At 47.1% G+C, this 26,188-nt stretch overlaps 1 protein-coding gene across 9 annotated transcripts in view; it reads left to right on the top strand.

The window, feature by feature from the left end:
- Positions 1-19,548, top strand: part of LOC119402198 (uncharacterized) — a 43,546-nt gene extending 23,998 nt beyond the window's left edge. For 4 of the 9 annotated variants that reach the window (XR_005185674.1, XR_005185672.1, XR_005185671.1 and 1 more), the window contains one exon: positions 6,311-6,546. Coding sequence is in view for 5 of the 9 variants with exons in the window: in XM_037669318.1 (XP_037525246.1) it covers positions 6,311-6,472; positions 19,445-19,491 (209 nt within the window). In the remaining 4 variants the exon portion in view is untranslated. Of the gene's footprint in view, positions 1-6,310; positions 6,547-9,782; positions 9,935-19,444 lie in introns of those variants that run through there. The other 5 variants (XM_037669318.1, XM_037669317.1, XM_037669315.1 and 2 more) reach the window with 3 other exon arrangements.
- The last annotated feature ends 6,640 nt before the right edge of the window (positions 19,549-26,188 follow it).

Raw genomic sequence — 26,188 nt, 5'->3', positions numbered from 1 at the left:
CAACAGAGGCATTGTGAATGCATGGATTTTTCAGTCGTTCTCTCTTAATTGGAATCATAATCCGGGCAGCCTTAACAGCTGATTTCTGCGAACGTAGCTTCGTCTTATGCACTTTTACTCGTGAAATTCCCTTCTCTTTGATAGCAGGCTTGTAAAACGAGCACAGTCGTGGCAGATGTTGCCACATTCGACTACATTTGGAACGATTTCGTTCCGAAGCCGGCATGGGAGAGTGTGCTTCAAGTGCGTGAGTGAGTCCAGATGAGAGAACATTGACTGTATTCAACCAAGTGTCTCTTGACACGTGGGACGAGTAGTAACGTTACGAATGGTATTTTGATTTCATGGTATTCGAGCAGGACCATTCAAGAAAGAGTAAGACCGCGCGCCAGTGTACAAACATACGTCAGACTTTACTGCACAATTCACGCATGGACAAATCGCAGACACGGTATGGCACTCGATACAAACATTTCAATAGCTTTTAGAAATGAACAAAGGAAACGTACGGCCTACAGCTCACGTCGTCGGGGTAGACGCATGTGTCATCGTTGATGCCACGTCGGAATATTCTGTGACGAAGTCGGCGTTGCCGCAGCGCACTCACCTGCAATGATGAAGGCAGAAGACACAGGGTCGCCGCGAGGAACTCGGGTAGCTCTGCTACACGTTCGACGAGCTGGAGCCGACGACACACGGGTTCCGGGGGCAGGGAGTTGTGCCCTTGAGTCCCAGCAGTACGCCTCTTTGATCAATTCCAATGCAAAACTTGTCCCTCTGTCTGTGACCATTTCTTGTGGCAAGCCGATGCGGGAAAAAATCTCGATCAGTACATCTGCAAAACGAACTATATCGATTGTGGTCAGTGCTACAGCGTATGGGTAACGAGTAGCGAAATCAATTAGTGTTAGAACATATCGGTTCTCACAGTCGTAGTTTGGTGAAAAGGGGCGACTAAATCAACCGCAACCCTTTCAAAAGGGGTCCGGATAAGAGGTATGTTGACTAGTGGTGCGACTCCTACTTTCTCTTTCGGTGTAGTTGTTTGGTACCTCTCGCAAGACTTGACAAAATGCTTTACGTCCCCATTAAGATCACGCCAATAAAATTTTTTCCAGCACAGGATCAGTAGTTCTTTGACGCGTTGATGCTTCCATGAGCATTGTCGCGTATGCCTTCCCGGAACGGTTTCGGGGTGACAACTTGTTTAAACCTGCTCCCAGAAGCCTGGCAAGGTACGACGACAATGGAAGGAACGACGATAAAGCAGTACCTTGTCTCCAATGAACTCGTAGCTGTGGCCTTTTCCCGATTTGAACTCTTTGTTCAACTTAGCCAAGATCGCTCTTAAGGTCCTTTCTTTTGCTGCTCAACTAGTTGTGCTGTGGTAACGTTGGGTATAGAGATGTAGAGACGTACAAAAGCCTGACCCTGTCTTTATCTTGTTGCTTAGCTTTGGCTTTGACCACACTTGAAGAAATAGGTGTTAAATTGACCGGTGACGTTGTCGTAGGTGATTCCGCCGGTAACTGATCCACCTGGGTACGAGCTGTCTTCTTCCAGTCAGAATCTGAATCGCACGGCCCTCTGACGCCTGGAAGATTTCCCAGCACAAGGTCATAGAGACATACAAGTCACTTTCAGCTTCCCTGTAAAGTACGGTGGGCTGACTTGTACAACAGCTTCCGGGAGATGGATAGTTGACCAGTCTGAAAGAACGAAGCTAATTTTCTTGCCCGTCAAGCAAACATCACGAACGAGATCCCGTCATACGATTGACGCGTTGCATCCCGTATCCTGTAGTGCTCCTACCTCTCTTTCTAGCAGTACACCTTCAAGCACTGGCATCCCGTCGATCAGGAAACATACTGCATCCTGCACGTTCCCCTCGCCGTGGTAATTGGAGCGGCGAGTATTTTTTACTGGATGTCTTGATTTTTTCTAGGACAAGCCCGGTCAGGTACAGATTCGGTAATACGCAGGAAGAAGTTGGTTTGTTGTCCTATGCTGGTTTCGGCAATTTTCTCCTACTGTCCCGTCTTGCTACACAACTTGCACTTAAGCTTCAGCTTAGGTGAATTGCGGCAGTCAGGAGCCAAACGACCGAAATGATGGCAAAGGATACACTTAAGTTGCAGTTTTCGCGATGCTTCGGTAGGCTTTCCATCAGAACCCCTCGTGTTTTCACCTTTTCCTAGATTAGGTAAATTCTGTGCCTCTAGGAAGCGATCCGTCAAGTTAGCGAGTTCGTCTAGCCATTTGCGCTCTCGCTCTTTTATGAAATCAAACAGCTTTGGATGGAACAAACGGGAAAATTGCCCGGTGATCATGCGACCCTTAGGCGATCGTAGGTTTCGGGCACGGCAGCCCTGTCAATCCAATAGTCTAAATAGCTCGAAGTTCTTGCTGCTAACTGCCTTCAAGCTTTGTTATCTGCTGTTCGTGCTTTCCAAAACTTCTCTTGGTAGCTTTGAGCCGTAAAATGTAATATCTGTAGTATAGCTTTCTTTACATTCTGGTAGCCAAGCGAATCAGTGGCCGTCATCCGGCCGATCACGGTTAACGCGTCACCCATTAGGCACATGCTTCCAGCAAGATACCAAATTTCTTGCTGCCAATTATTTTACGTCACTGCGCGCTAGAATCGCTGTAGATACATGTGCGAATCATCGCGTTTCTCGTCGAATAAAATAATTAACTTCTGCGGATTGATGGGTGAGGAGGTTCTGAGCGCAGGTGAACTGTGAGGCGCTGCTACTGGCGCACTGTGAGCTCTTTCCTGCAGCTTTGACTTTAGCTGGACAACCTCGCGCTGCCTCTAGTCTGATTCTATGGCTGCTTCTTCTTGCGCAGCTCTGTCATCACTTAGATTAGTCTGTTGGGCCTTAGATCCCCGCGTTAATCTCTGCAATTGCAAACCCTAGCTACAGCGCTGCAGCAGTGAGTATTTCTAAGTCCATGGTGCAGTCTGAATGCGCGTACATACTCGAGCAAACTGCCTTCTTTCACTGGTTTAACGAGAAGATCCTGGCAGGCTCGCCAGTTTGCGATGGTACTAGGGCGGGACCAGTCCAGAAATAATCAGACTGCACGCCAATGCACAACACACGTCACACTTCTATTGCACACTTCACGCATTGATAAATCGCAGACACGCTATAGCACTCGTAAGATACACTTGAAGCAATGAACTATTCGTAAGAACGGACCGTTCAGCCAACAGTTCACGTCGGCGGTGTAGACGCCTATGCCATCGTTGGTGCCACGTCGGAACTCTCAGTGGCGAATTCAACATTGCTGCACGCCGTCACCTGCAATGACGAATAAAGAGGACGCACGGTCACCGCGTAGAACTCAGGTGGTTCTGTGCCAAGGTTGACGGACTGGAGCCGACGACACACGGGTTCCGGAGGCAGGTAGTTGTGGCCTTGAGCCCCAGCAGTAAGCCTCAGAAGCACCAGGCCAGCCCTCGTAGACCCGCGGGAGAACAGACAGGCTCAGGAACACGGCGCCAGCTCTCCTGGATCGATCGCCCAGAGGGAGAGCAAGCTCGAACATCGCTTCCACCGTCCCGGACCAGTCGTCCAGCGGACAGACTATGTCCACTCAGCTGGTGGGAGTGTTGCGATGCGGCCGGAGTTGTACATATGGGCCGGACACCCGGCGAGGTAGTTCCGCCTTGGAACTCCGACCTCGTGGTCCGGCAAAGCCTTGACTCGCAGTGTTGCGAGATGGCGCAGAGTGACTAAGCGAAAACAGACTGATCTTATAGCCTAAAAGTAGCCAGCCATGCAGACGCGCCTGGATAGCTTGTAGCCAAAATGTAGCCATTATTTATGCTAGTGGGAAATGGCAAAAAATGAGTCAGCCAGATACTACCAGCGGCAACCCAGAAGGCTCTTCTGTTTCCTGTCCGCACACACAACACAGACAAGTCTTTAAGAAATACGTCCAAACATTGGGGAAAGGGCTAGAGAGCCGATTGTAGGGAACTGCTGCATCTTACCAGGACTGTGGCTGTTACTCTTTTTTCTCTTCTCTTCCATATCAATTCCCACTTGTTCGTCCTCAATCCCCCTCGCAGAGCATGGTGATCCGTGTTTCGTACAAGTGATACAAAAACAGCGTATTTTCCTCAGCTCATTCATCACGCTGACGACGTAACCCTTTCCTCCTCGGCAAAAAAAATCTCGTAGTACCGCCTTTTTCTCAATGGACATGGCTGTGACTGAATTTAAGCTGTCTTCCGTACAGAACTCTAACTGAACGCGAAGGAGCAAGCGCAGACTGCTTTTTGTGGCTTACCATTTTCTAATATTTTTCGTCCGTACTGCTGGTAACGCTGCGTTGTTGCTTTAGGCGGTGTTGAGTAGTCAGCCACTGCCGACAGGCGGTTGCAGGCCATTGCCGCGTGATGGATATTCGACGCTGTTAACTCCAGAGGCGATACTACATAGCCGTACGCATTACATAACTCCATACTATAAGCGGACTGGTCGCGTACCTTGCATCGCTATAGTGTGGAGGTGAACTACCCAATCATTTGTAATAAATAGCTCAATTCTCGTACTTATCACAAATGGGAACTGGGTTCGGTCGGGCATCATTCTGTTATTTGTAGACGTTTTTATGGGGCCAAGTCGCAAAGCCCCTTCCAGAGAGCACCATGAATGGAGGAAACGGAGAACTTTTGCTCTAAACACAGCTGACCACATGAAAGACCAAAGCAGTGACCTGCGTGCGGCCTCCGAGAACGCGAGCAAATAGCGCCGTTTCAACCACTTCGGCCCAAAGCACGCAAAAAGAGCGTGGTAGCCCACACAATCTGGTGACGTAGGTGCTTCTTGGCTGTTTGCATTAAATCTGGATTATGTCAGCGTCGCGAAGTAACCCGTTTTTGACTCATTCGTGCTGCAGACACATAAATACTGATTTTAAAAATGTTCAAGACTACGTTCGCATTCGATGCCGTATAGGCGTGTGTGTTTGCGTTCCTGTATGTCCACGTCCCTGCGCGCACAAAAACGTATATTTCACAAGTCACTTCGATTTTAAATGTTTGAGGCCCGTGTGCTTATATTTAGGTGCACGTTAAAGAACCCCAGGTGGTCGAAACTTCCAGAGGCCTCCACTACGGCGCCTCTCATAATCATATCGTGGTTTCGGGACGTTAAGCGCCAGATATTATTATTATTACCTCGATTTTATAGTGTAGTGTAAGTGCCCTTTGAACCTTCTCCTAAAACCACTTGCCAGCGGTGGTCTCGTCTGCGTGTAAGAATGGTTTTTGTCGTAACCAGTAGGTTCTAGTGTTTCTAACATTGCCGTCATCGCACATTATCTAATGTGCCGGCGAATGTATGTGTCCCAAGACTTCAAATTGTAATGTAGTCTACTTTTTTCGGTTGGAATTGTCCATCCTCAAGCTTTGCCAACATAAATGACCCATTCCTTTTTAATTTCCTTCAAAAAATGTTGTGCAGTAATTTGTGAACTACGCTGGTGACCATTTTGCATTTCCTTTCTCACTTTCTTTGTGAACAACCTCGCAGAGTTGATCAGATGAATTGCTGCTGTGCCTTTTCTTTTGTATTTTCAGCGCTGATGTCCTATTGAGTATGAAATGCGTTCGGAATAAAAATGGGTCAAGTAAAGTTAGTATTCTCTGGTCCGGTACGCATATACTGCGGTTTAGATGTATGTGAATACTGCGCGACAAGTAATAAGCAGCTTTTTTTCAATACACAGCCAGTAGTAATAGCTATCGAATTTAGCCATGCTCTGGAGGATACCCGTTTTTCATAGAAGTGTATTTATTAACATTATTACAATTCGTTTTTATTCTTTTATTCTTAACACAGTTGTATAATGCACAGTGATACACATTCGCAATAGCTGTGTAGCAGTAGAGGTCGACGAATTGTCCGGTGGTCAATTTCGTTCAGTAGACGACAGTGTCACGCCAATGTTTACCACAGTCTCACTATTAACTACAGGACAACGTTACCGACGCTACCAAAATCGGAGGTGGATCATGCTGGCAGCGACAATAGGCAGGTGGAACTATGGATGACGATGTGGAGTAGTCATTGAAGATTCGTGCTGTAAAAAAATTAGCCACTTGCACGATGTTTTTGTGAAGACTAGCACGGTAAACGTGACGTTTCGAGACCACTTTAGGTGCCTGATATTTTGTATAACCTCGTGTGACCCGAGAAAGGAAGCAAATGCGACTCACTGTTGCAATTTATTCAAAATCACCATTTAAGAGAACAACAGCGGCTGTTTGTTTGATTTCTGATATTTTCAGAGTGTGGAGTCTTTGTTGGTGAGAAGCAAGCACCGAATGGGCCTACAGATGGATGCAATAATTACTTCAAGACCAATTGTACAGGAGACATACTTGTATTCTACAATAAAACGTGTGATACTGCACGAAGCGAATTTACATCGACACAACCACCTTTGAAAGGTTAGTTGATCAATACGGATATCTTTATTAAGAGACCCGCACAATATTTTCAATAAAGTTCTTGTTGAGCGAGACATCTATTTACTCATCGGATCCAAATGTCCTAGCGCTCTAATCTAGTGGTCCCACATGGAGAGATGTTTCTATGCTAAACATACCAGATAGCTGCTCGCTACATATTTATCTCCAATAAAATCACCCCGAACAGGCAAACTGGAGATCGTACTGAAATTTAACGGACATCCAGATACTGTAGTCGCACTGAAAATTCATGCTTAAAATTAACAGAACTTCTACGCGGTCTTATCGATACGCCGACTGTGTTTGGTGACTGGATGCCAGTGCGATGTCCGGCTCCACGAAATGCCCGGGGTATGTTTCATCTATACTTGTTTGCATCCCATATTTCTATAGGACATCAGACTGACAATGTCTCTTTCTAGCTTTCGGTTGATTAGCCGTATAGACAGCTTCTCAATATCCTTGAAATAAAAGTGGCACGCCTTACGGCCTAACCAATATTCCACTGCAAGGTTACCACAAAGCCTTTGCCCTTTATTCTAGTGGGAGCGATGTATGTGTCACGATGCATGTGCTCCCATGGGGATATAGCTTCTTAACATCCTGGCATACGCTGGCGTGCTTGGTCTTACGAAAAAAAATGTTGCAGTTCTGTCGCAAGGTTGAAGCAATGAATGCGATATCAAGAAATTGGAATGTCACATGAATAACAGCAAGCAGTTCCAAAACTTGCTCCACCCTGCTCAAGTAACAAATGGCGCACGAAAAAACACACACACACAAGACGTGCGCGAACTCAAAACTGTCACAACTGAGACACTGGCAGCGTGCTGCTCAAAGAAAAAAAAGAAACAAGACGCATAAAAAGAACGCACAGGTATACGCAGGAGGAATGCGAACTAACAACTGCCACAGCTGTTCCTCCAACTAGCCCCTACTTTGGCTCTTCTAGCTAGCAGCTCACTGCTTTTGCTGCAGCGCAAGACGTAACGCCCCCCCTTAAGAGATTAGCGCACGGGCGTGGGTGACCACGCCCTGTATGTGAGAGTGCAAGTAGTAGGCGCGCATCCAAACTCCGGAGACATGCTAGAGAGTTTTAGAATTCGCGGTATTAGAATTGGGAAAGGAATGTGCGAGCTGCCAGGGCGCATGCGCTGAGCCCACGCCACTCTAGGGCTCTTGCTCTCGCGTTGTCCCAAGACCCCAAAGCAAGAGTCTAGCGTGGGTCACCAGTGAGACAATGCAAATGCAGCGCGGGCAACGACGCAGCAGGCCACTCGTCTTGTATAATTTTTATTTCCCGATGTGTGACGTCCCCTGCGTTTAAACCAACGTCGCCTCCGTTTCATCCAACTCTCGAACACTGCTGCTCCTCTGAACACAAGAGCAGCCTACCCAACGCAGCTACTAGCGGGGCGACGGCCTTTCAAGCGCACCCTTCGCGCCATCTCGCGGGTGATGATGAACATGCCGATTTTGACCTGATCGTTTGCAAGGTGGTGTTCAGGTTGTTTCAGGGAGGAGAAATTGCAACTACTCGCGTTTCGAGTGAAGTGCAGCGTTTCGAAGTGAACGAGATGCTACCGACCGCGTGCACAGCGACGATGCAGAGGAGGGTTAGGGTTGGCTTCAGTAAAGGAAATGGTCGTGGAACTCAATGCTGATCGAAGCGGCCCACAGTCTGCAGTGTCGCCACCGGTACCTGCGTCAGGCAGCGGAGCTGATATACAGGATATGTCATATTTTTAGCGAACAAACGTGGGTCCACACATACAAATTATCGCTGGTGTTGCCGACGGGCGGCTTCTTCCAGATATCTCCCGACCTTACCTATTTTCCTGACATTCGAGAAACGACCATCAAGCGACCCTCAAGTGACCCTCAGGTGGCATCTGCTGGGCGCGCGCTTTCCATTTGGCCTACTAATCTCCTTCACTCAGGCCATCTGCCCTCTACCCGTGCTCTCGTCCTCTTCTTGACCCTGGCAACTCCCGCTGCCGCTCGTACCGAGTGGCTCATTCCTCGGGAGTACGAGAAGTCTGGTCTGGTAGATGTCTGGTCGGGTGTACGAGACGGCTGGTTATTCCTCGGGTGTACGAGAAGGCCGCCTTTCCCACTTGCACCTAGACTGCTCGCACCCAACTGCCCTTCTCTCAACAATGCGCTGAAGCGGCTCGCCATGAAGTACCACCTCGTCTGACTGCCATGTGCGACCCTACAGGACTTGCTCCATCCCACCGGCCGCGTGGACCGTCGCCGCTCAGCCCTTGCGGCCCTACTCGCTTTTCACCGCTCACCACGGTGACTCGGACGCCCATCCTCCTGCCCCCCCCCCCCCTCACTTTTTTTCCGCTCATACTTTCCTTTTTCTTCTTTTACTATACTCTTTTCACTCTCACAGTCCCTTCATTCCCTAATCCCCTGTGAGTGTATCGGTTGAGGTGTCCTCACTTGACCGACAGTTATCGTGCACTCCACACCCAATTTTCATTTTCATTTCCTTCTTCCTTCTAAGAATCCCCCCTCTCCCACTTGCACCCAGACCTCTTGAAAAATCGACGAACCCATCCTTTAAAGACACGTACACAAGAACAGAAGTTTTGACGACAGACACGCTGGGTACACTCAGGATGCCTCTTGAGGCATCGCGAAGAAGCCCATATACAGTATATTCTCTCTAAAGAAGCGCATATACAGTAACCATAACTAGTGTCAGACCACTTCCTGAACGTGCCGAACGCATTGCGCATGTGAAACGGCGTGCTCGGCGTGCTTTTGCGATGTTGGTCAAGCAGATAGATATTTGCGGAGTTTTGCGTGGCTGGTGCAATGGGACTGCAAGAAGTGGAGGGTGGTCGAGGTCACTCGGAGGAATTCGCGCCAGATGGGTGTCTGGTCCGCGATGGCCAGTCGTCGAAAAACACTCGCCGGTGTGGGCGCCGTCCGCGATCTCGTCTAAGAGATCTGCATCTTTCCTTTCTGTTTCCTTTAATCCCTCCTTATCCCTTCCCTTGTGAACCCCTGCTGAGTCATCGTTCTCTACTAGAGGCAGTTGCTGGGTTCACTTTCCTCTTTATTTGCTTGTTATTGTATTATAAGAATCACTCACACAGTGCATGATGGGCTGTTCCGTCGACAGTGGCCCTTAACTACCAGGCGTAATTCCCAAGTAACATAGGAGTATTTACCAAGTAAATACGCCTACGTAAACTGTGTACGCTCAGATTTTCTTAGAAAAATGTGGGCGAATATAACATTAAACTACTCCGCACTGTTTCCGTCCGTACAGGTCGGTAATCATTGGTCGAAATTTCTAGGTCAAGCTCAGAGTACCTGCTCGTAACAAGATGGAACAAATGACGCGTAAGTGATCCACCGCGTAATGACCACTTCAGCACGACTAAATCAAATGAATAAATACACGGAATATACTATTTCCAATACGGCATATTGTTGGTTATTGGTTCTTCGTAATTCCCTAAAAATTTTCTGTGTGCTATAAAATCACCTTGTTACGCGACGTCACACACCTGCAAAAATTCGCGGCGTTAAAATGAAGCATGCACGATAAACAGCGCATAAACAGCGCATGAACAGTAACTAAACTTTGTGGAATAGCCAGACAGTCTCTCATTCTCAACATAATTCAAGAAGGATGCCTGCCAATCCCATTGACAGAGGTTACTTTTAGCAGCTGGCGAGATGGATACATGTGCGTATAATAGATAGCTTCAATTGTAGTGTGACAATTGAAGCTGAGCGATGGAAAGGAATTAAATTGAAGACGACGCAGCGAACGATGGAAAGGAAAATGATAGGTGTAACCTTAAGAGAGAGGAAGAGAGCAGAGTGGGTCAGGGAAAAAACGGCGGTTAAGGATATCATAGCTGAAATCAAGAAGAAGAAATGGATATGGGCCGGGCACGTAGCACGTCGGCAGGATAACGGGGGGTCATTAAAGGTAACTGACTGGATTCCAAGAGATGGCAAACGCGTCAGGGGGAGACAGAAAATTAGGTGGGTAGATGAGATTAAGAAGTTTGTAGGTATAACGTGGCAGCAGAAAGCACCGGACCGGGTTCATTGGCGGAACATGGGAGAGGCCTTTGCCCTGCAGTGCGCGTAAACAGGCTGATGATAATGATAATGATGATGATGATTAAGTGTGACTATGTTGAGCTGTTTTTGCGCGTCTACAACCCTCTGTGACTCATCCATGCTGAGAAATAGGTAGAGAGACAAGTAAACATTATTAGGGGCAGACACAATCTTTTGCAGGCGGGCAGTCTTCATTGTTCAGAAAACCATGGACGCTGATCATCTCCATGGCCAGGTAGATCAAGTTACGAGGCAAACTTGAAAGCTTGGTGTCTGAATGTGCTCGATCCACTGGCTTATTTATCGCCTTGTTACAAGTCGTCGCGATCGCTGCAGGCTACCATATGATAAGCAAGGGGAAGGAGGTCAAAGGCACACTAAGAGCAAAACGATTTTCCTCGTATTAGTAAAGTACTCTTTGACTATACCAAAAACACCACGCTCCCTGCGAGAAGACTTAGTAAGCGAGAAAACGCGCAAAAACAACATGTGGGCGGCGACGACACATTGAAGTTTCCGCACTATTCGCCGCGACGTCGCATGTTTGGCGGCGCCTACTAGAGACTACGTAGTTCCTAATCGGTAAAAATGAAGTACATTGTCCTCTTAGAAGGCCATAGACTTAACAGATCAAGTTTAGAGTAATTTTGTTGAGCCAATGACGCCAAAATGCAATACACTTTGAAATCCGTGACGTCATGCGGGGAGATTTCGGCGTGAAAATCAAAAATGAAGCTTTGAACTTCATTTCCTCCTCTCTTTGTAAACATATGATGGCGAAATTAACGACATTGGAGTTCTCAGAGCAAACTTTGTCGATCTCAACCGATTCATTGTTTCTCTTTAGTGTCCCTTTAATCGAAGACTAAACCTGTAACTTTTATTAGCTCTGCTTGCACGGCACAACTAAAGTACTTGACACGTCTACACGCTCGTCAACTCGTAGGAGCTTGACCATGGAGCAGCGGCGATCCCCTTAATTTTCAAAGAAGGTAACTAAGTTTCATGAAACAGGAAGAGCGTTTGACTAGGCTATAAAACGTTTACTGGTTCCCGCCCGTCTTAGCATCTCAGATTACTTAAAATTCAGGCCAGGAAGAACAAAATAAAATCATGACAGATTGTTCCGATGTTATAGAGCCCCTGTTGAGAGGTGGCCTCCTCTGCGATGCTCGCGTGCAAGGCGCGGAAGAGTCGCATAGGCATCCCGCACCAGAGAGTGTCTACAGTGTGCGGTCATGAGACACGCAGCACAGTCGTCACAGCAAAATCGTAGGACAAATTTTATTACATAATTACGTGATTGCTGCATTCAAGTAAACCAGTCTGCAACCGACAATGGACACTTTCCAAAGTGTGAGGAAGGGGGGGGGGGCTTCACCCCATCATGTTGCCCTGCCGGTATATATGCCAATGGCTTAACAAAGTAATTGACTGGGCTAGTTGGTTGCACATACTTGAAATAAATAAACAGCGCAAAAAAAAAAAAAACGGACGGCGACGGAAAGGAAACACACAGGACAAGCGCTGACTTCCATGTGGGTGCACGCCGCAGTTTCAAGGGACCACGGTTCTGGATAGGAACAAGGATGAGCAAGCACGCATAATCAATGAGGCGGCGCAGATGGCGCAAGAAAAGCACGGTTGCATTAGCAAGCCATAATAATAATAATAATAATAATAATATCTAGGGTTTAACGCCCCAAAACAACGATATGATTATGAGAGACGCCGTAATGGAGGGCTCCGGAAATTTCGACCACCCGGGGTTCTTTAACGTGCGCCTAAATCTAAGTACACGGGCCTCAAACATTTTCGCCTCCACCGAAAACGCAGCCGCCGCGGCCGGGATTCTATCCCCCAACCTTCGGGTCAGCAAGTCAAGTACTACAGTTGAAACCCGCAATAACGAAATCGGCGGGGCAAGCACAAAACTTCGCTCTTGCGGGAATTTCGTTGGCGTGAGAATGCGGCAGAAAAGACATGGAATTTACAAAAAGAACATTTTATTTCCCAAAGTCAGTAAGTTTGCTTTGGCGGTCCTTAGCATGCAGCAATTTCACGCCTCGCGATCGGGAATCTCGTTTGCCACGGCACAAAGTTCGCCCCATGCACTGGTCAGTGACGGCGGCACTGCGCTATCACCAGTACTGTCATCAAGTGCACCTACAGGCGAACCTTCTTCCGGCTCCGCTGGATCAGCGCGGATCAGCGCAGAATCGAGGACAGCTAGCTGCACGCAACGCCAAATTCTTCGGCGATGTCCATTTTTTTCCTGCCCTTTTCCAGCTCACTGATGATTGTAGCCTAATCTTCCAGCGTGATGAACTTCCGCTTTTTCGTTGGAGGCGGCATCTTCGCAGGCAGCGAAATTGGACGAAGCAATCGCAACACGCAGTTCACGTTGCACCAAGCGACCAAGCAAACGCTCCACAAATGGCGCCACACACGCGACTATGGCTGTGTTCCAATTCTGGACGGCATCGTAGACAGTCTACGCTGACAGCTTAGAAGACAGCATCGAGCTCATGTTGTCCGAGAAATGGAACGCGTCTAGAAGACATCTACGCGACGTGATGCCACCTCGCGTCGAGAAGAGAAAGCTAAGAAAAACGAACGTAAATGTTCTTTCTTTAGCCTCTTTTGTGTTAAACCTATGAAAAGTTTAACGTAACTTACATTGAGCGCCTGGAAAAGCGCCTACTGGTGTACAGACGACCATACCGGCGAGATCCGAGCTACGCAAGCATTTCGCTGAGCCGCCATCTTGTTTGGACAGCGAAGTAGCCTGCATCGTTTTTGTATCCGATGCTGTCTTCTTGAAGCTGTCTATTTTGCCGGCTACGTGAGAATTGGAATCGGACTTAAGATGGCCGCTGTCCACTTATCTGTCTGTTTAGCTGTCTACGGTGAGTATTGGAGCGCAACTATGTGCGCGCAAAGCCGACAAAGCCAACCACAGAGCCAAGCCAACGAACGAAACTCCATGAGGAATGTGGACTTGGCTACGTAGTGTTTCGGCAAGCCATCATCATCATCATTGTCGCCAGCTTTATGTTTTTTTTGTAAACAGTGATGGCGGCTGATAGTTTTGCACAATTAAGTGTAGCATGAATGCATTTCAGCAATGTAGTTAATGTTGCGAGAGTGAATTATTTGCGCACTCGTGTTTCAAAAATTTCGTTAATTAGGGATTGCGGTATGAATATCTTTCGTAGTCGCGAGTTACGAAATGCATTGACTCCTATGGGCGTACGCCGGCGCTCCGAAAATATTTCGTTGCGGTGAGAATTTCGTTCCCTCGGGATTTCGTTATCGCGGGTTTGGACTATATAACCACTAGACCACCGTGGCGGGGTCATTAGAAAGCCATCGGTTTTGCTATCTGACAAAGAGCTGGGTTTTTTAGAATGCTGGCGTGGGCGCAGCCGGCTGCTGTGACTGTTAGTATTTCGCCTGGTTTCTTCATTGCATTTTTTTGTTCTCTTGTTTTTTTCTAGTTTTAACTTTCCCGCAAGCACTTATAAGATGCTTTCTTCTCAATGAAAATGGAGTTGGAAGTCAGCGCTTGTCCTGTGTATTTCCTTGCCGTCGCCTCCGTTTTTTGCGCTGTTTATTTATTTCAAGTACGCCAATGGCTCTTGTAATCGTAGACCCAGCTGCCACAGGAGGCTACACGGTCTCGGTTGGCAAAAGCTTCGTTATGCAGTAGCTGCGTTTCTTGCTGAATATGCGTCCTGAAAAGTTGTGGTGCCACTTGTACACGAACATGTCCCCTTAGACTACACCGTGCCGTAGACGTAAGAGAGTACAAAATTTGTTTGATTTTTGTGTGCCCGTTTGTGCTCGCTTGCAATGGAAGTGCTTATCTGGCGTCCATGTATTTCTTGTTTTGCCTTCGCTCGTGAGAGTAGCTTTTTTCGCTTAATGGTTCAAACGCAGTCAGGTAAGGAGTTTCACGCAATATGTTCTAGCTGATGTTCCGCTTGCGATGTTCCTTTTGTGCTAAAAGCGTTGACGCGCACCAGACTTATTGAAACCACAGTCAGGCGCTCGCGCATGACAAGAGATGGGCGCTCTTTGTTCGATCAGTGGTTCCCTTGTGTCGTCCTTCGCTCGTCTCTCACGTCAGCTGCCCTATTGAAAATCGTGGGTTGGTGGATGCTGGAATTCTTGGTGGGCAAGGTGGAAACAATAGTGGATGTGGTGGAAACTGTGGTGGTCATAATGGCTGATGATGGCGAGAGTGGAAAAAATGGTGGCAGATGGTGGTGGTGGTGGCGAGCTTCTTTTGGTGTTAAGTGGAAAATGCTGGCTGATGGTGGCGAGAGTGGAAAAATGGTGGCAGATGGTGGTGGTGGTGGCGAGCTTTTTTTTGGTGTTAAGTGGAAAATGCTGGCTGATGGTGGCGAGCAAAACGTGTTTCCGTGGATGGCTTGGTGAACAAGCTGGATGACGGTGGCATGATGGAAGTGCACGTGACATTATGTGAAATCACTGTCACTTCTAATGTTTTGCTGTTCAATGTGTAGAAAAATATGTTTAATATGCTTAATGATCGGCCAACGCCGATCATTAAGCTTTTCAGCACGCTTTTTTTTTTTATTCATGCGGCGTAACCGCCTCAAGATTTGTGGAGCACAGCAGCCGTGAATGTTTACATCTTACGCACGTACTTATCAGGTCTACATCCGCGATGTGCTGCTCCATTGTGATGTTTACAAGTCTAGAAGTGTCGGTGTGAACAGCGACAGCACCTGTGTTACATCGGCGCGCAGTTGCCGAGAAGTAAATGAGCCCTTCCAGCGGGTAGACCAGAAAATAGCCGCCGCTTGATACCGTCACGCTAGAAACGCAACTCTGGCAATTCTTGCACACTCACTTACCTCAGCGGCACCTTAAGGCAACAGTGGAAATGCGTGCGAAACTAAAATGCGCAAACTTTTACCTTCGGCCTGCGTCGAGATAAGCCCGGCCAAGTATCACTTCCACCATCATATTCTACCACCATGATTGCCACCAAAGTTTAGGCATAGCTTACCGACCGAGTCCGTCTACGTGTTATCGGCACTTCTGGGTTTCAGGATACACGATACCGATGAGTACGAATGACTTTACAGCACAGCTGTGGCATCGGCTAACCTAAATGAAGCGTTTTTGCTTGTGTACGGTGTCCGCACAAGAAGCGATCAGCATAGATGCGACGCGCTTCCAGCAAACGCCTCCGCTCACCAACCGCCGCCGGTGGCACTCGCCGGCGCTTCTCTGACACGTATGCGAGAACGTAGACTTGTCAATTCGAACGCCTTACTGAACCAATATGATGCCATATTTTTCCCGCGCACTGCACTTGCGTTTGGCCGAGCTGTTCTGCAGTTGTAGCTAATGATACAGCGTCAGATCAGCGCGCTGGCACGGCTGCGCTGTTGGTTGCGCGAAAAAAGCATCACGATACTCAATCAACTGTACGCGCGTATTTATCGAATGAGATTTGAGTCGACATAAAGCCTCTGCACATGTCGCCCTTTGGAAAAAGCGAGAAACGGCAATTAAACTAGCTGTAATATTCGGTTCACTATACCCGCTCCTCGGTCCACTTGACACTTTTTTTGGAGTTACGTTGTGAATTCTACAAGAAAGTTAGCGCTGTTGCCATTATCGACGTGCCATTCGTTACCGGCAGCAGTTTGTTCGCGTTTAATAACTACGCAAATTTTAGTACGATGTGAAGATCGCGTCTGTGTCCAGTATGAGACATACAAAGCTGAAGCCAAACGGTGTATTCGTATGTTGACTAGTCATTTTGCAGAACTCAGCGCAACTGTCAGCGTGGCGTAGTCGTAAAGTACTCGGCTCGAGATCCGAAGGTCGCGTTCGACTCCCGGTGGCGGCAGTTTTTTTTTTTTGCATACGGCTTTTTGTCTTTTTTTTGTACTAATGCTTTCTACATCGCCTTCTATACAATTATTTATGTGTAACAGCTAATCACGATGGTCCAGACGCTGTAGAGCCGTTTTACGTTCCGCTATTCCCAGCATTCATCATACGCCAGATCCAGCATACACCATGCGCCACCATCTTCCAGCACCATAATCCACCATAATGGTGGGTGGTGGAATCCACCATCCCACATGGTGGATAAATTTTCAATAGGGTGTTTGCTGCTATTGTGTAAAACCGAACGCACAATTCACGCGTACGCCAGGCGGCCTGTAGCCATGAGCCCAGTCTTGGATTATCTGCTCTCTGTGGCTTCTGCGCGCACTTAGCCGTCAAACGGCTGCACCTGGCGACGCACGTGCAGAGTGTCCTTGCATCTAACCAGGCAATGAAATAGTGCAGAGTGGCGCTCGAGAGGAGGCACCTCGATGGAGATCTGCCGTTTTCCGCTAATTAGCCGACGGCTGGAGTGCAATGAGAAACAAGGAAGGCTGCCCAGCTCCGCACTTCCTGCAGGCTTGGCACCACAAGTTCCAAGCTCCCTTTCTACTATTGGCTCATCGGCGTTGTTAGAGCAGGCCCCCAAATTAAGACATTTTGTCTCAACAACCAAGTGAAAAGGGATAGCTGCCGCCAAGAAATAGCAAGAACTTCTTCATTTCTTTTTTTTTATTGAATGAAATAAAAGCGTCCCTGATCCGGCGTCCAGGCCCATGCTCGTTTTTAACGTGACAGCGTTAAAGAGCTTGTTTAGAAGAAATTCCGGTGTCGGCGTCGGCGTCGCTGGTTGTGAGCGAAAAATCATTATCTTGTCTGCGACAGAAAAATCAAGAAAAATAAAACAAGTGATAAAAATGTTGGGTACGAGTGAGAACCGAACCCAGGCCATATGGGTGGCTACCAGATGTTCTACCACACAGCCATGCCTCTGCTTGGAACTGCACTGAAATAGCTTTGATGCTTCACAAACCTGCGCGTCCTGTATACAGGAGTCACAGTACGAGAAGTAATATCGCAGTAATATTGCATGGTGCAAGCCTACACTGCCATCGGGCGTCACACCATGGGAATATCATAAGGACTTCGTGGTTTAAAGCCAGCCACGCATTACAGAAGGCATACACATTACTGCGTATATTCTCTTAAGACCACGTAGTGGGTGCATCGCACCATCGAAAACGCTTCTCGCGCATAATTGGTCCTGCTTTAAAGCATGCTACCCATTACATAAGGTGCACGCCTTAGTGCGCGCATTTCGTTACACACACGCGATGGTCGAAGTACGCATTGGGGGCATGATATCGCTATCGCATTCAACTCTTAAAGGCGGACCTTAAGCGTTCCCAATATTTTTAGTTATATTAAAGAATGCTTTTAGCTTTTTATTAAAAATAAAACCTATATTTACAAAGCCAAAATGGCCGCCATGACACGATGTGTGCCCCCTTTGTAATTTTCCGAAATTTACGCGTATGTGAACGATACCCACAGGGTCCTTTATGCGTTCACCTAAGACGACTCGAAGGCAAAATGCACCTTACTTTTCTTCTCAGATGATGTAGTGATCCTTCCCCACACCCCTCCGAGATATTTCTGCATGTAACGTGACTGTCCAATGACTCCCGGATCGGAGGTATTGCAAGCTTTCTGTACCTCACGTAGTTTTGCACTGCCTCCATGATCGGCCCGCCTTCGATCAAGTGACGATGCCATGTGGTGACATCATCACGTGACGTCACGTTATGTTACGCCATGATCACGCCATACTGATGACATGAGGTCAGAGATTTATGAAGTCAGAGACGTTATATGAATGACGTCAGAGACGTTATATGAAGCCATCTTGTCAAGAATTCTTGCATCACCCCTGTTGACACCGCCGACGCCGACGGTCAATTTTGGCGTTAGATGAGGCATCTAAGGCTTCCGCCTTAAAGGGAAGCTGAAGCACTTAAAAAAACGACTTTCGAATGTGTAATCATAGTTTGATCACAACTGAATTCGAAAACCGATGTAAGAGTTCACAGAAGTGAACGCAAATAGCATTTCCTGCAAAAAACAGTCTGCAGCCGCAGGGCTTCTTCAGCTGCTGAGCGAAGGCGGTGACGTCATCTATGTGCCTTCTCATCGATGCCATTATCTGTGTTAAAGCATGGCCTTCGCAATGAGTTCCACCAACGTGCGCAGCCGGAAGTAGTCATCGATCCCAATAGGTCTGTTAAAGCGAATGCGCGCAGCCGCAAGTAGTCAATGAAGCCACGGTTGAAGATACGACAGCGCTGCGCGGCTCCGCCAAAACTACCGACTATGACGTAGTTCCGGGTAGTTAATTTCCACGCCCACACTTTTGGCGCGTTCGTGTGAGCGGATCAAGACAAACTTTTCTTTCGCGTATTTTAAAGCTCCTGCTGCCACAATAGCGAAACGAATTACGCCAACGTCGACAATATTGTTGGTCCTTCTAAACAATATTGTCGACGTTGGTGCTGTAAGGCAAACCGATGTATCCTCTTGAGGCGTTGGGTAACTGTCGACATACTCTTATGGAAAGCACCTTGTTTGCGCTTAATCACGTTATTCTGCAGACTGTGACACGTGCTTGAAATAATGTCTTCCGGAATCTTTGAGCACGTACAACATGAACAAGTTGATCTGTGTATAATAGTTGTGGGAAGGATTTCGTGCCTTAGATATGACTGTATGAAGATTTTTCATGCTCAGCAATAGGAACAGCTTTCATACGCCTCTAATCTCGCGGGAGGTCTGGAGTGAATAATCACTTTTAAAGCATGGGAGAGAAGTGCCAAAAAACTTGGAGGACGCTTGAGCATCGCCTCAAGAGTAGAACGCGATAGCGTAATCGGGCACCGTTCGGATTGTCTTCTTAATAGGTACCCTCACTTCGCTCCTCAGTGGACACATCGACCGTGCCGCAAAGAAAGGAACAACTTTACCCATAACATAAGCCATTTCAAACTATCCTAAAGTGGTGAAGTGTCCACCAAGCACGATTCTTCCTTTTGCAAGTCAGTGAACTCATCCCTACGCATACGTAAGTCAACACGTGAACTTACGCCGCTGCTCACTTTGTTCACGCTTTTGCAGATGATGATGAGGAAGTATGCCAGCGCTTTGACGGGGTGGGCCTTGAAACTCTCCACTCCTTGTGCAATTCACATATTTGGACACCTGGCGCGATTCTACGCTTCTGTCACGCAACATTACATGCGTTTGAGAGACTGCTCTTATAATGACATTCGTAGCAGTTTTTTGTTTCAAACGAAGTTCCAAGCAATGACATTCCTCTGTGGTGGAACACCTGCTTGCCTCGCATAATGCTTGGGACCAATTCCCAATCAATATTATTATGGATCATTTTTTACCTAACCTAAGGTACTTTGGCAGTTTCTATCTATCTATCTATCTATCTATCTATCTATCTATCTATCTATCTATCTATCTATCTATCTATCTATCTATCTATCTATCTATCTATCTATCTATCTATCTATCTATCTATCTATCTATCTATCTATCTATCTATCTATCTATCTATCTATCTATCTATCTATCTATCTATCTATCTATCTGGGCGCTCTCTTGGTTGTCTCCAAAACTTGCAGTATACGAAAATTGCCATAGCTTAGGATCAGCGTGCCAAGAACACGATTCACTGGTCATGCCATGAATGACACAAAATGCCTGCCGCGTAGGGCATGAGTCCCTTTATCTCAGTGACGTGTGGTCACATACGCGCAAACCACTGTTCATGTCATGCAGGTACGCGCTACAGGTGATTCAAGGTCTAAATTCACATAATAACAGCGGACATAAACAATGAAACGCAAGGCAAGTGATGGCGCAAAAGACAAACACGCCTGGAAGGCGCTCGACTACCATCCGCTCGTCAGCGTGGCCTGCCAGAATGGCACAGTGTCAGAGCCGCCGCTAAGGGCTCTGACGGCATACGGCTCAATCAATCAATCAATCAATCAATCAATCAATCAATCAATCAATCAATCAATCAATCAATCAATCAATCAATCAATTATTGAGTGAATCAGTCAATCAATCAATGAATCAATCAATCAATGAAACTTTATTTTCATGAAGAGATATATGCAATTACAGGGATTATTTGGACCGATAGCCTAAAGTGGCTAGTGGCCGGTCCAATACAATGCGCAACATAAAATATTACACCATCTCCCGCTAAAGCGGACCATGAGGCGATGCAAAGCCGGAGCACTTTCACGATCGCGTTCCGTTGGCGTTCGTTGGGCATGCTACCGACCTCGCGTCGTGGAACGCGAAGAGGGACGCTACGCGCGTCGTATCTTCCATCTAGCCTGGCCGTTAATTCTCACAGGGCGAGCGGCGAACGCGGTCGACAGGTGGGCGAGAGGGGGGTAGCGTGGGAGAGGAGAGAGAAGCGGAGGGGACGCGCATGCGCTCGAGCTCATCGCGGCGTTGCGCAGGAGAGAATTTCGGCATGTCTAGCCCGCGTGTCAGAGGAAGAGTGGAAATGGGGAGGGGAGAGGGGAGATGGAAAGCGGAGAGGGGAAGGGGAGAGAGGAAGGGGAGAGGGGAAGGGGAGAGAGGAGGGGAGTTGGTGAGTGGAGAGGTGTGTGGAGAGGGTATGCGCATGCGCAGTAAGGGTGGTCGCGCCGCACACCACCACCACCGGATTGAGCTCCGCCTTAAGATACTTCGCACAGGTCAGCTTTGTGGTAACAAACAAAAGCAATCATATAAATACAGACAACACAGTAATACATTTTTTTGAGCGCGCAAACATCGCGCGCTAACATCGAGGACTCGGCGCCGCCGGCGCAACGCGCGGAAGCCACTGAGAGCGCTAAAGAGAAAGAAAACGAGCAATTTCCCTCCCAAGGCCACCTACGCATGCGCGCGCACTACATGCGAGCGAGGGGCGAGGGTCACGTGCATGCAGCGGCAGACGTCATCTCCTCAGGGGCCACTATTAGCAGTTCGTTTCAAGCGCTGTGACCTATAATTCTGGCAGTATTGATTAGTAAATGCAGCTAAAATATCTGTCATATTTACCGATTGATATTAAAGACGGAAATCTTAGAAATTTAATTTGTACGAGGCTCTATCATGATTTTTATGTGTCGCGTTCATAGAAGAGCACGTAAAAGATGGGAAAAGGCCGAAAGTGTCATTTCTCGCGCTTCGGCGTAAACCGCATACCGCCGTGACGCTATCCCGCCGCCCTCGCGCGCTGCCGCGGCCTAGAGATTCTCCTCATCAAGTACTTCTTTCTCGTGGCATCGACGTTGCAGACGATGTTTTGTGTCATCCTGCATGCGACAACATATATCTGGCTACAAAAGCGAGCAGTTACACAGGGATGCCTTGGCCAAGGCCTCTAAGATCGGCGCCTGCGACATGGGTGACCTGTCGGCCTGAATTTGCCTGTGTGTCGGCGAGCCCTACCTGATCACGGCCAACATCGACGTAAGTGACGGTCTCGTTAATGGTAACATTGGCACTTTACAGTACATTGAGTGTCACGAACACGGCTACCTCGCGCCGATGTGGCTTGAATTTCTGCCCTTCCACGGTAGGCATTGTCGTCCCAGCCAGGACAAAACTAATCACTACCGCACACCGCTCAATACAATGGAAATGGCTGCCTGTGGGACTGTGAACAACCGCAACCATGATATGCTCGACACAAAATATCTCGTGTGAGGGTGCAAAGTTTCCCCCTCACAAGCAAACGCTATAATACACATAAGTCACAAGGGGCCACATATGCTCAGGTAGTCTTCGAATATGATAAGCGATGTATTACGCCACAGTCACCTTCCCTCTGCATGCTCCGCATAAACTGGATTCCCACGGTAAGTGTGATCTGTCGAATTTTTTATTTAGCCAAATTTCATGTTTCATCAGCACTTGTCTCGTATTTCCTTGTCGGCTTGTTAAATGCTCTTCATCTTGGATCATCATCAGCTAACCAATTCACGTTCCTAGTTAGATTCCTTTCACGTAAAATTGACTGTTTATTTTATTATCAAGAATAAAGTGAGATATTCCACAGGTTGCAATACAGGCTGACATGACGACAGGTATGCCAGCGACTACTCGATTGCGGTAGGCGATGGCAGACAGCTTTGTAAGATACATTACATATGGTGTGTAGCACATTCAATGCTTCAGAGCTAAATGATGAAGAAATAGTTATACTGGCGTTATGGGCAGGCTACAGATGTAAGGAAAGGGTGTCAAGGAGCAACGTTGTATGCATTTTGTTCTGTAATGTTGCTGTGGAGTGAGCCCGTTCCTCTTCTACTTTCTCCGCTGTAATATAGAAATGGTGCGTGACGTCACGTACCCGCAAAAGCAGCCAGTTTAGTATAACAATAAACTAGCTTTGTCATGACGCAGCTGGCCGTCATGTGGAAACAGAATAATTATCAGGGTGGACTCTGGCTCACCCTATCACCTTTATATTGCTGCAGTCGACAGTAGAATCACCGCAGCATGTGACAGAGCAATGTGGGTTGGAAACCCAATCTAATGTGTACCAGAACAGGGGAGTGCTCAAAACGGTCGTAATAGCAATGCAGAGAAAGTGAAGTCTAAACACGGCCAAGCCGCTTGTGGTGCTAGGGTCGGTAGCCTGCGATGGGTCGTCGTTTAAGTGTTGCGCGGTTCCACCAAAGTGGTGCAAGGGTGGAATGCCCGCTTCCCACTCAAAATGGCCGGGTTTGAATCGCGGTTGTGAATGGTCGGTTATTATTACTAGTTTCACGTGTTATAGCTGTATCCGTTTTCCTATGTTTCTTAAGACTAGCTTCTGTTGCTACGTATTTCTACAAAAAGTAACTTAACGTGTAAGGTATCCTATCGTGCTTCGTATTCGCAAAATTGTAGGAGGCCATACTTTATGTTGTTGTTGAATGCCGTGCATTGGCGTGCAACAGGCACAATGACCTCTTCAGCACAGTGACGTAGAAAATGACGCTGGTTCTGTGAAACGTTGAACTTCTATCTATGGCAGATGGAACGAAAGAAAGGGTCATGCTCACGGTTAGGGCCCTAGCCATGGTGTGATCAGGGGTCACGCAGGCTCACATGCGCATGAAAAGCTAAATCATTAATGTTAATGGATAAATATGAAATGTCTTTGCGTAGGTACAATGCAGAACAACGCTATAAAGTAAGCGGTATCTCCTCAGAGGCTTATGCAAGCAGTGCTGCTTATAAAATTGTAATTTTGCCTCAACGAAATGAATTACAGATGTACAGTACGATCCACAGTTAAAGGGAACACTCAAATTATCACCTTTCATGTTGTTGTCCCCCTAACGGCAAGTGGATGTGGAAACACTCTTAGCGCACGGCACTAGTCTCTCAAAATAAGTCAGATTTGTCAACCAACAGTAGTCTTACGCAAATATAAGCCACTATGCTTTTGCAACAGAGCGAAAATTGTACATACCCTGCGCGTAAGTGTTCCCTTTAACAGTGGAACCGTCTGTACATTCCAATTGAAGAAATTACCGAAAACAGTTCCGACTCTGTGTAGATCACGGGGTGTATTCTCATTTCGGCAAGTAATGGAGCCAGCTACATTTAAAAACTGCGGAAACGAAATAATGCCTTTTCACGTGCCAAACCACGTTATCGTTATGAGGCAAGTAATAGCGGAAGACCTTTCATTAATTGTCACCACCTGAGCATCTGGAACGTGTATCTACATCTCCAAGTACACTTCCGCCCTGCCCAGAAATCAAACCCACGTTCTGTAAATTACATGCAGGACACCTCACGTTGCTAAGCTACAATGGCGCGTATTAATGAAAACGAAATCACGGCAGGTCCCTCGCATTGCGGGAATGAAATTTACGCGAAGCAGTCAAAGAGTAGCAGCCTATGCCGCAATTTTTTTCGCTTTGAATCTAGAATTAGAGGTACATCGACGTATCTGCGCATATTAGGTAATTGCGGGCGTAACGAAGACTTTGCAGCTACCCCTAGAATACTGGCGCCGGAACGGCAGGTCATCATCTGACGTCACGTCGGCACTCACTTTCAGGCACAGACGTCATATTTATCGCAAGGAAGCTTACGCTACAATGCGATGATGTGCCTATTATTAGTACCAGTCATTGGCGTGTTCCTGCAGAGTCCAGCCGTGCTTAAATGTAGCTTGCTGGGCCATAGAAATACCTCTGCAATGTTTGTTCTACAGTTGTAAAGCGTATAGCTAATACCGCAAGCACATATCACGGCACGACAAAGTATTCAATATGTCAGATATCGGGTATTTTCCTGAAGCAGTTCGAATCAGTAGATTGGTTATGTGGTAGAATATTGACTCCCAGGTAGAATGCGTAGGTTTCAATCCAGTTTGAATGATGATCTTTATTATTTGCCTTCACCAGGATTTCCGGTTCACGTTCAACGAATTTTCTTCCACGTAGGCTCTATAACAATATCGCGTTCGGCTTTCCACAGGCTTTTCTCGGCGTTCCCCGTTGATGACGCTGTGAATCACCGATCGCGTATATCCGCATTCCCCAAGCCGAGGATTGTGGCTATGGGACACATGTGACCGAAGGGAAAGGTTTCATGACGTACATGACAGGCATGTCAAGCGATTCACCTCATGAAGTATTCATCACGTAAGCCGCAAACTCATTTCCTGCTATGGAAATTTGGTATGTACAAAGTTGATTAAGGAGACCGCCACGAGAGTGCCCCCACGTGGTCGGTAATAATAATCAATACGTATATAGATACACACGCAGAATGTGCGTTTCGATAGCAAATAAATGCTTGGCATTTAATTATACACAAGAATAAACATTTCGTAAAATAGTGAGGTAACTTTTTCAGCCGTTTTTATAGTCTCTAAATAACAGGGGGCACATAGCATATTTACCACTTATTAGAAATATGTAGATTTCATGATCACATGCTGAACAACGCAATGCTTGTTGGCCTAATGAAGCCATGGCCTAATGAACTTGAAACAAAACACGGAAGGCCAACTGTCTGACGTAAATAACTTCATAAATTTAAAGTACATGAAAATATCCTAAATAGCACATCAGGTCGGCTGGAAGCATTTGCCAGTATCATTATAATGAAACTGCGGGGTATTTACGATTCCAACGGGCATACTAGACAGACAATACAACTGAAGCCAGCTGCTCTTGAAGAACCGAGGAGAAGCGTTTAGGAAGCGTGCCAAAAGCTGCCTGTCCTGAGCGACTGCATTGGAGGTACACGCGAGACGTAGTTGATGATTGTGTTGAAGTTCAAAATATCAGGAAATAGATAACCTAATACAGCATATTCGCAGAAGCAACTTACGCTATTGGCATAACTAATACGCAGATCCTTACGTTTTCTACAGAATGAATGCCTCATATCTCCGAATTCAAGAGAAGTAGTGCTAAGGCAGAAGGCAATGTGCAATTTCACATCAATGTTTTAGGCACACAGATTATGTCTTAATTCTAAATAGTCAACTCATGTTTCCCGGGCGCTGTCCCCAACGCGATCGCACGCTTGCCACGGAGCAACGCTGCTTGTAATGTCTGTTTCAAAGAAATTAGAGTTGGTAATCGGCGCTGGTAGTCGCCACGGCCGATCATGAAGTCGATGCAAAAGCAG

Source organism: Rhipicephalus sanguineus, chromosome 8 (genome assembly GCF_013339695.2).
Source record: "Rhipicephalus sanguineus isolate Rsan-2018 chromosome 8, BIME_Rsan_1.4, whole genome shotgun sequence".
Classification (NCBI taxonomy): Eukaryota; Metazoa; Arthropoda; class Arachnida; order Ixodida; family Ixodidae; genus Rhipicephalus; species Rhipicephalus sanguineus.
Note: the sequence above shows the minus strand (reverse complement) of the source record. Positions and strands in the feature narration are given on the sequence as shown.